This window comes from Pistacia vera, unplaced genomic scaffold (genome assembly GCF_008641045.1).
Source record: "Pistacia vera cultivar Batoury unplaced genomic scaffold, PisVer_v2 Contig155, whole genome shotgun sequence".
Taxonomy (NCBI): Eukaryota; Viridiplantae; Streptophyta; class Magnoliopsida; order Sapindales; family Anacardiaceae; genus Pistacia; species Pistacia vera.
The window spans coordinates 1,253,401-1,264,412 of NW_022195630.1; the positions used below are offsets into that span (position 1 = coordinate 1,253,401).

Consider the following 11,012-nt stretch of genomic DNA (forward strand, 5'->3'; position numbering starts at 1 on the left):
TTAGATAACTTTTCATCTTTTATTTGAATTCAAACATTTTTATTTATTTATTTTTTTAAATTCAAATTTTGGGTACTCGCGAGTATTACCCGGTCCACCCGCAAATGTTACGGGCGGTCCGGGTACGGGTCAAGTTTTCACAAGTCAATTTATGGATTACTCGTACGCGCCCGTGGGGTACGGGTACCCATTGACCCGCAGGTACGGGTAGGGGATTGCTAGGTCTAGGTATTGCGCCTCTTTGCTGGTTCCCATACCTGCTTTCATATTGCAAATATACCTCTACAAGACACTGTCTTATCTCTCCTAGTTAATTGGCATATGCTTCGTCTCGTAAATTTTCACTTAACATGTCTAAACCATTTTCTAAACCCGCTAATTTAATTCTAAGATCAAATATGGCAACTAAACCAAAAAGAAAAGGAATGAGTTTCCAATATTTTTTAAATTTTAATTCCATTGCCTCTATTAGTCCTGCTAAAATTTAATTGTTTCTATTTTTTTAAGTAAATCTGAAATTTTTATAATTGTATGTATTACCGATGGACTAGTAGATAATACACACTAGAAAGTTTTAAAGTGGATTGATAAAATATTTTAAAAAAAGAATGAAATTTTTGAGCTATATGTCAATCACTGTCTACCAAATAATAAGGACCCTTATTATTTGCTACAAAATAACTAATTAAATTTCCATAAGGTAAACATGAATCAAACATTAAATAAGTACTATTCCATCTAACAAGCATGTCTAATACAAAAGTTCTAGGAGACAAATTTGATTTTATACAAGCATCTTAAAATTCAGCATTCTTCTATTACTACTAGTAATCCAAGCTAAAGAATCCCTAATTCTATCGATATTATTTCTAATATTTTTCATACCACCTTTCACAATTAAATTAATAATGTAACATGCACAACGTTGGTGAAAAAACTTCAAATTATCATAAAAAGGAAAATTTATTTTAAAAAAATCTATAACTCTACTGTTAGCACTTGTATTATCTAAAGTTAAACTTATCACTTTGTGAATAATATCATAATCTTCTAAAACGTCAACAATTTTATTATAAATTTGTTGACCACTATGATCCACATCCATTAATCTAAATCCCAATAAAGATTTATTTAATTTACATTCGTTATCAAAATAATGACTAGTCACACAAATATAATATTGTTTAGCTTTACCACTCCAAATATCGACGGTTAAAGCCACACTAACATGACAACTATGTATTTTATTTCTTAATTATAATTTCATTTTCCCAAACAATTTTATTAAATCATTTCTAGTTGCAGTTTTAGAATAAGTTTTGAATTCTAGAAAAAATGAATTTTTAATAAATCTTTCAAAATATTTATCTTCAGTCATATTAATAGGTTGATCAATTGCAGCAATATATAAAGCTAATTGTTCCCCATATACATCAGAATTATAACACCAAGTAGTACCCATACTAGTTATTTGAGTTTGATTGGTTTCTCTATTTCCATAATGATTTATATGTTTACTAGCATGCCTTTTTAAGGTACTAATACCATTACCTGCATCAGCTTTATAAATATTTCCACAATACTTGCATCTTGCTTTCTTCACTTGAACTCCATTTTTTGTCTTGTAAAACTTTTCGAAATGCACCTAAATGTCTTATGTGTGCCTGTCGTCGGTTCTGATTGTAGTTGATGAACCCGCTTCTACTTGAGATGGAGTTGGACGAGGACGACGATTACAAGAACGACCTCTAGAACCACCGGGAGCTGTAGCAGCATGGGGAGGAACAGGGAGAATATTATGAGGTGTATCAGATTCTGAGAATGGGAAAGTGAGACTATTTGAATTTACTGCATTTACGTTAGTAAATTCCGGGGGATTAGGATAATTTTCTTCATCATCAAATTTGATTGGATGGAAATATCTATCAATTCTAGTTTAAAAAAAAAAAAAAATTGGATATAAAAGATTTAAAGAAGGAGAATTGGAATTTAGAAATATGAATTGAAAATTGCAAAAACTAATAAAAATTAAAGTGAGAGCAAATTGACAACAAAGAGATTGAGAGATTTCAATAGAGAGAATGAGAGAATTTGGGATGTGAGGAAATATGAAAAGTTTAAGCCCTATTTATAGAAAAAAAAAAAAGACCAAAAAGACGCCTCCAACTGTTATAAAACAGTTATATTTGAAGGGTAAATTGGGTTTTTGCAAAAAAAATATATTTAATTAATTAATTTTTTTTTTTTTTTTTATCCAACCCGGCAGGTTGGACAGGTTTTGAAAAAAAAAATAAAAAACAACTCGCCGGGTCGTCAGGTTGGCCTAAGAAGGCCTAGTCCGCCCTGCGGGGGATACCCGAGCCGGGTTAGGGTTGACCAGCCTAACCCGACCTATTTGTTCCACTTCTAGTCCAATGTGAAAATTTATTAAATTATTTATTTATTTGTTTTTTGGAAGAGATTGATTAATATTAAATACATTTATAATTAATTGAAAATATTATATAACCCTCTAAAGTTATAGTTTTGGGGGAAAATTCCCTGTGGGTATTATCACCAGAAAATCCCCATCCTTCAGGTTGGGCGAGTTAGGGATAGGGATTCCCCGATCTGCCCAACTCAAGGACGAGTGCTCCCCCAAGGGCTCGGGGACGGGTACGGGGGACCCATCCCTTGGCCAGGTCTTGCCCTACGCCCATGTCCAAAGTGGATGAGAAGGCAAACAACATTTTAGTCCTCTTATTCTTTCCCTAACTTTTAGTCCATTTATTTTATATTGTTGGTAATTATTTTACAACATTTTTATATTTATAACCCATATAATGAGGGGTGATCGGGTTTGAGTACCCTAGAATTTTTGGAGGAACGGGAACCGGTTGGTTCCTAAAATTGGGAATCGAAACCGAAATTGCCCGGTTCCAGTTCCGATTCCAGATACCCTGGATCATAATTGGTCCCTATTAATTTATAAAATGACTAAAACACCTTTAAAATTTACAAATACACCCCCATTTGTTTACATATTCTTTAACTTTTCCCTCATTAATTAATTTAAATATTTCAAATAATTTTAATTAGTTATTGTAAAATTACTTAAAACCCCCCAATGTTTTATACTACATTTTTAAACCCTGGTTCTTTTCCAGTTCCTAGCAGGTTACCCTATTCTCAGTTCCTAGTAGGTTACCCTATTCTAGGTTCTGGTTTCAGTTCCCTGTTCTAGGAAGGAAGGAATCGGAACTGTAACCGGAACCGAAATCAAGAAGTCCTGGTTTCTATTTTTTAGAACTAGAACCTACCCTGTGAGGGCCGGTTCCGGTTTTGGGGGGTACCCGCCACTTCCGAATAGAACCTATTTTCTTGCTTACCTTTACATATAATACAGATTCAGACATTTATATCTTCATGAAAAAAATCATTTTAGAAATTAATAGTTTACATAATGGTAAGAAAAAGACTAAAATGTATTATATTGACCCAAAAAAAAAAAAAAAAAAAAAGAGAAAAAAAGAGCAATATTGACATTTTCTTTTTCATTCACTCTAAAAAGCGAAGATCAGAACTATGAAGACGGATGGACATTACTTGGAGGGGTATTTTCGACAAATTTCAAAACAAATGGGACTTAAACTTGCAATAGCCCATCCAAATTATGTTGATACACGTGGCCCTTCTTTACTAGTGCACATAAAACCCTGCGCTATACCTTCCCGCAATTTGGTCAATTCTGTTCTTTCATCTTCTTTCTTGATAACAATCCTCTTCATGTTATCATTATCTCGTCAGACCTTGTAATTACTGTTTTATCCTCAATATCAAATGCTAAAAGCGAAGGTATTGAGCAAGTATTCAGGCCGTGTTATGGCTCCGTTAATGTCAAATTTCAAAGAATCTCATGGCGTTGCCGGGTTCTCAAACTTTGGACTCAATACATTAAAAGGTGGCAAGTAAGCACTCCTTTTTTTTCTTTTTTTTTTTCTTTTTGGGTATTTAAATTTTTCCATTGAAATTCTGTTTAATCTGAATTTATTTTTTAATTTTCTTTTAACGATTTTGTTATGAGTTATTAAATATTTAGTGGTACATGAACCGCTCAAGTAGTGAACTTCTATTTTTTTGAATTAATTGATGATAGATAAGGAGTGAAGAATTGGGTAGATGCTAGAAAATTTAGTTGGTGATTATATGAAATACAGTTTTGAGAATTTTTTTTTTTTAAATGTAGTTCTTCATCCTAATGAAGATCATGTGGTTATTTGATTGAGTTGGAGAAAAGACCTCCCAGTGGCTTTTTCACCAAGCATACCAAATGCTTGTTAGCCCCAAAAGTATAAGAAATAAAGAGTGTCTGGCTATTAAAGGTTTTTATTTTATTATTTTTTGGACATCTTTATCAGGCGATTAAAGGATCAAATACTTTTTTTTTTTTTTTCTTTTTTCTTTTTTCTTTTTGGTTTTTGTTATTTTTTATAGTTTCACCATTTGGGGGTGTGCATTTTTGGTTAAATGCTGAACAGACTAAGCAAGAGATGTTTGTTCTGTCAACAGGTTTCCTTCGATGTTATTATTGTTCTTGTTCAAATTGTGGAATAAGGCATGTGGTATAGATTCAAACAAATTATTTTAATCAAGGGCTGTGATAATGTTTCTATAATGATCTTACTAAGGAACTTCTTTTCCTATCTGGATGGATTGTTTAGTAACTGTTTGTTTTTAATCTTTTCCTTAACCTGGCAGTGATGAGTATACAAGAGAAATGTTGTTTTGGAGTAAACAAGTGAGGAATATATCTCAGGGTAGTTTCATTCATCATAAGTATGAAAACATAAGTTGGAATAATATGGTGCATGGTAACGGTCATAGTGCCTGGTATTTGTCAAATGGTCATTATAGCTCCAAATCCAATGATAAATCAACGAGGGAATTGCCAAAGAAGGTGAATCAATTTTTTATGGAATTTACTATTACCTGTATTCATCTTGGCTCATAATTTATTATGCTAGAGTTATGATCCTCTTTTATGTTCTTTTGAGCAGTTAATTTAGTTTGAATGAATTCTGTTGTTTCCTTAAGGTGAACATTAACATTATGTATTGTCTTGAAAGTTTTATTTTCTTCTTTTTCTTTTTCCATAGTTGCTTCATTTAGATGCTTCTTTCTAGTTGTTTCTCTTTTGTAATGTAGTCTAATGCTGTAGCACTAAAATTGATCATGCAGCTTTTAAGAAGTGTTCCAGAATTTGTGAAGTTAGTGGAAGTTGGCCCAAGGGATGGATTACAAAATGAGAAGGATATTGTACCTACTGCTGTGAAGGTCGAGCTGATAAAATTGCTAGTTTCTTCAGGATTGCCTGTTGTTGAGGCTACAAGTTTTGTCTCGCCAAAATGGGTGCCACAGGTAGCTGAGGGTTGGTTGTTTATGAGATGATCACCTTTCTGTATACTCTCTTCCCTTTGGTTCTTGGTTCTTTTTTCGCGGGCTGGATTGTCTTGCTATATAGTGTACTCTAATAAATGACTCTCTCATGTTGTCTTAATGTATACTTGTACTGTGATTTTGATCTCTTTGCTTTTGATAGGAAAAACTCATATTATGCCTGCTATAGTTTTGTTTTTAAGATCCTTAAATGTATATTCATTTGGTGTTTTCAATTAAATTATTGGACCTTACAACTTATGGGTTGCCAAATTTTGATACTTCCATGCATCTAGAAAGCATACATAGTGATAATATGGGCTGGTGTTAGTCATAACTAGGTGATGATATAAAATAAGGATATTTGGAACAAACTTCTTGATAGTAGAGAATGTGATTTGGAGTTTTGACAGATCATGTTATGTTAAATGGATTTGGATGTACTGGTTTGAATTTGTTGATCCACTTCATAACTCAGGTCTTTGGTTCAAGTTTAGGATGCCCCTCTGCTCCTAGATAATGATTAGAAGTATGTGATTCCACCTTCATGGTAGCTCCACTGAGCTCCAGATGCAGGAACGGGGGAGAAAGATTTGTGATTTTTGTGATTGAATCTTCTACTTGAACCAAGCCAGTGATCATGCATGGTTACGTAGTCCTAAATTGATTCATTGCAAATACCAGTGGCAGAGTTGTTTAAGTGATTTTATTGCTTTATGGGAGCTGCAAAAAGCAGCACCCAGCAGCACACATTTATGAGTTAGCTAGAAAATAATAATAAAATGATAAATGCACCCTGTATAACAGATAGTAGTCTCAGTTACAGAATGAGGGAATTAACTAAGATTGAATGTTTTTTACCCTGGACTTACAGTTATAGAAAAGTGTATTTTGTTGATAGGAATCTTCTAGAGGGTAGAAGGTTCTAGATGAAATTTGTTTAACAGTGGTGAAAATTACAGGCTACTGTGCTGTGGAATTACCTAAATAAGATTTATTTTTTGGTGATTTTATACATTTTGAATTCTCCTTTTCAAATTTTGTATAGCATATTTAATACCCTTCAATTTACATCGGATAAGGATTAAACTGCTAATATGCCTCCATATTCCTTGGTTTGGATTTTGAAGTTAGTTGTGTGTGTGCAGTATTTGAAAGAGGCTATCCTCCAAAATAAGCTTAAATGAGATATTGAGCTATTTTATGGTTGAACCACAGCTAGCAGATGCAAAAGATGTAATGGAAGCTATACGAAATATTGAAGGTGCTAGATTTCCAGTGTTAACTCCAAATCTTAAAGTACGTCTTTTTGTAATTCTGAAATCTTCAGTCATAATCAGACATATATTAGTGTGAAGGGAATTGTTGATTTTTTGTGTTTCCCTCCTCCAGGGTTTTGAAGCTGCTGTTACATCTGGAGCCAAGGAAGTGGCCATCTTTGCCTCAGCTTCGGAGTCATTTTCAAAGTCAAACATCAATTGTAGTATTGAAGATAGTCTGATTCGTTACCGTGATGTTGCGTTAGCTGCTAGGGAGCTCTCGATTCCTGTTCGTGGGTATGCCTTTTAATTCCTGTGATAGATACTCACCTTTTTTTTTTTCCCAAAAAAAGCCCTCTACTTTTCCTATGTGTTCACCGAGCTTTAAACTGGGGCTACTACGAGTCCTTACAACCTGGGCAGCCAAAAAACTTATGAAATATAATATTCCAAGTAGGTGGCCCCTAGGGGCTTCCGACCGTTGACCTTTTAGTTGAATACAAAGGCTCTTACCACTTAGCTTAACCATCAGGGTTAGTAATAAATACTCATTTTCTTTTATGATAATAAAACATTTGTTTTCCCTTCTTCATCTAATGTGGAATTAGCGTAGTGAAATGATAAAACAACTACTTTTATTTCTAACTTTGATAGGTACATTTCTTGTGTTGTTGGGTGTCCAGTGGAAGGAATGGTACTTCCATCAAAAGTAGCATATGTAGCTGAACAGCTTTGTGACATGGGTTGCTCAGAAATTTCCCTTGGTGATACAATTGGCGTTGGTACCCCTGGTAATGTTTGAAGCTTCCTTTGGCCTTTTTTATAACAGATGACTGAATTCTTTTGTTGCAAGAGAATTTTATGTGTCTGTACTGTGAAACTGTTGCAATAACATGATGCTTCATGATGCAGGCATATATATTTTCTGTTTAATATATTGCAGTAGTCAAACCAATAGGACCTTTCAAAATCTGAAGTTTCTATTATCTAGAATCCAATACAAGGCTTTGTTAGTGGGATTTGCTACCGGTATGAATTTGGATTTTCTAGCTCATTTAGGCTTCCTTCTATGAAGTCTGAGGAAATATCAACCTTTCAGTGCTTCACCTGTTTGAATAAAAAATTTGGAGCAAGCCTATTTTTCTTTAAAGGATGGAATTTAAATTTCTGTGATTTCTCATGAAAGAATGTAAATAACACATCAGAGTTGAAGGTGAAGCTATCAGATTTTGGATGATGAGTGAGAAATACAGGGGTCAATGTTGGATCATTTAAAACTAATTGTGACTGGAGCTATCAAGTGAGAATCAAGTATTACGAACTGTTGCGTTGACAGATATGGCGAGTAAGGTTGTTCATTTAGAGAGGAAATGTCAAGAAATAATTTAGAAGGTGACAGGCACTTATTAAGCATGATTTAAATGGTGGTCTTACCATACAATACTCACATGTGGTTAGATGGCACTTCCAAAACCCTTATCAGCTGTCCTGATGAGATTGAGGAAATAGATTTGCAGAACTCATGCATTTACCAGGTTTTGAAGTTTCAATTTTATGACAGCTTGAAGATGGACATGGTTCAGATGCTTAATGTGTGTTCATATTAAAGGGAACATGTTGGATTATGCTATGATTTTACATAAAAATAACTCCAGAGCTAAACGTTGGAACGTATGGTCACTGTTTGAAAATTTATATGGGAAAGAGTGTAGGATTCTCTTAAGTAGGGAAACTAAATATGGGGTTAGGCAGAGGTAGTGGGCTTAGTCATGAGTTGCCTTTTGCTCTTCTATGTTCAGTTAAACATTTCAGAAGCCAGACCTGGAATACTGTCCTTGATCATTTCCAATATTAAGATGACACTTTACTCTTTTGTGACATCTTGATATCCTGCCTAAGAATTATTGAATCACGTAACAGAAGATCTGAAACTTTATCCACCAGCTTCCTGGAACTAGTGTAATTTAAAATTGTTGTTGGGAAAATTATTCCTTCTCTAGTTATTTACTAACTCAGCATTTGAAGCCAATTTCAGCATCATTATTTAGAAGCATTACGTTGTGTTACCTTTTTTTTATTAACAATAAATTAGATTTTTAATTTTTTTCCCCTTGGTTCAGGTACTGTCATTCCAATGCTTGAAGCTGTTCTTGATGTTGTCCCTGTTGATAAGCTGGCAGTCCATTTTCATGATACTTATGGGCAGGCTCTTTCCAATATTCTTGCATCACTCCAAGTAAGGGACCTTCTAATTATGACTTTTACATGATTAACAAATCAGTAAAAGCTGTTTTTGAGGATCTTCATGGCCTTGAGAAAGATTAAACTTAAGCTTTCTTTTCTGCATACTGCATTTCTGATCAAGACATTGTCCCAATATTTATTGTCTTACCATTATTTGTCAAAGCTTTTTGATGGTCAAGTTGTTTATCGCTCAGGCTGAGAATTATTGCAGATGACAAATCATACTGCTGAAGACATCTTTTAACCTCTAGAGCCTTTATTTTACTTTTTTTTTTTTGGTTGTTAAATCTTTAGACAACTTCACAGTGTTCAATTATGACAATTTGCTCAATTCCTGCAAGTCTCATTTAAGTTCTGTAACATGACCTTTGTTTGTTAATTAAACTTTGGCTGAAATGACTAAATAATTTAAAATCAAAGTACCGACAAACTAAAATTTAAATAAATGTATTTAAGTGTTGAAACACGTAGAAGTACTGTAAAATTCTTTTCTTATTTTTCTTATAGATGGGGATCAGCACAGTAGATTCATCAGTCTCTGGTCTTGGGGGCTGTCCATATGCTAAGGGTGCTTCTGGTAATGTTGCCACTGAAGATGTTGTTTACATGCTTAATGGGCTTGGAGTCAAGACTAACGTAGATCTTGGAAAGCTCATGATAGCTGGGGATTTTATCTGCAAGCATTTGGGACGCCCATCTGGTTCAAAGACAGCAACTGCATTAAATAAAACCACCATAGCTCATGCCTCCAAGCTTTAGGGTACTAGAGCTAAGATCAATCTATGTTCTTTCATATTGTAAACTAAAATAATACATCTCTTTCTCCTCTTCCTATGCATTTCCTCATTTCTTTTTGGATATTGTTTCATGTTATCTTGGTTAACTTTACTATTTTAATTTCCCGTCTTTGCAGATGGCCCTATGTACATATTTTCTGAAATAAAAAGTATCATCTTTTGTAATTTCTCTATCATGTTGTTTGTTTGTTAAGTGGAAAGTATAGACCTTGTTTAATGTCTGTGGTTTGTGAGATATCAGAAGTCTTTGTGTTATCGCTAGAATTGTCATTATGCAGACCATGCTGTTAGAATGCAGCGTGAACAGATGGTCATTTTTTTTCTCTTAGAAAGGCTTCTGGGGTCATGTTTTTAGTTTTGTGCCATGACTTATTAATTCGAATTTGCTTTGTTTCATTACACAATAGGGTCTTCATCCTTTTCATGGACTTCTAGTCATTGTTTTAAAAGCCGGACCGGACCGGCCGGTCTAACCGGTTGGACCGGGAACCGGTCACGTGTCCGGTTCGGGTTAAGCTTAAAACCGTTATAAACAATGAACCGTATTAAACCATTAAAAAACCGGATTTTTTCAGCGAACCGCCGGTCCAACCGGATTGACTGATAAACCGGTCCAATTAAAAATGAAACTAAACCTAATACATGCTTCTTCTCATCGCGTTCAGTTGAATCAGTTCATCTCTCTCAGTTTCTCACGCAAATTTCTCAGCTTCTTCTCTTTTCTCTGCAAAAATTTTTCAGCTTCGTCTCTGTTGTCTGTTCTCTGCGAAGATTTCTCTCTAAAATCCCACCCAAATTGCATCTGAACTCTCTGAAATCGTCCTCGCTCGCTGGAAATCGAAGACGTCTTCCTCCCTCACCGGAACTCGACGACGAGTCGACGACAGCTTCGTTCATCGCTGGAAATCGACGGCGACAACTCCATTCATTGACGATAGCTCCATTCTTCGATCCAGGTAATAAACACGCCATTTTCGATCCAGCTTCAATAATCAATAATTGATGTTCTTGAAAGTAGCGTTTACTAAATGTTACTGCAGAATAAGAATTAAGCTTTACTTTGACAACTTAGTTGATGTTCTTGCCTGTATTGAATAGTTCAGATGCCTAAACCTTGACATACTGCCACGAAATAACTAAAGTATAAAATTTTGTCTGCTTGTTACAATTACTGATTGGTTGTGCCCTCTGTTATGTGGTTGGATTCATTTTGTCTGCTTCCAAGGGATTTGGTTACTGATGCTACCCTCCCTGATTATGTTGTGATGACCTGCTCTTTGTTATTTGTGCTATTATG

At 34.6% G+C, this 11,012-nt stretch overlaps 1 protein-coding gene across 1 annotated transcript; it reads left to right on the forward strand.

Annotated features, from left to right (window-relative positions):
- Positions 1–3,820: 3,820 nt before the first annotated feature.
- Positions 3,821–9,677, forward strand: LOC116124673 (hydroxymethylglutaryl-CoA lyase, mitochondrial-like). The gene is made up of 8 exons (XM_031410397.1): positions 3,821–3,947; positions 4,738–4,936; positions 5,218–5,397; positions 6,634–6,714; positions 6,808–6,971; positions 7,329–7,465; positions 8,795–8,910; positions 9,426–9,677. Exons 1-8 carry the CDS (start codon positions 3,862–3,864, stop codon positions 9,675–9,677), a joined length of 1,215 nt encoding a protein of 404 aa, XP_031266257.1. The 5' UTR covers positions 3,821–3,861.
- Positions 9,678–11,012: the final 1,335 nt, after the last annotated feature.

Coding starts and splice junctions, on each gene's coding strand:
- LOC116124673 (XM_031410397.1), top strand. CDS start 3,862: ATGGCTCCGTTAATGTCAAATTTCAAAGAATCTCATGGCGTTGCCGGG. Junction 5,398..6,633: donor CGCCAAAATGGGTGCCACAG/GTAGCTGAGGGT, acceptor GTTGAACCACAG/CTAGCAGATGCAAAAGATGT. Junction 6,715..6,807: donor TGTTAACTCCAAATCTTAAA/GTACGTCTTTTT, acceptor TCCCTCCTCCAG/GGTTTTGAAGCTGCTGTTAC.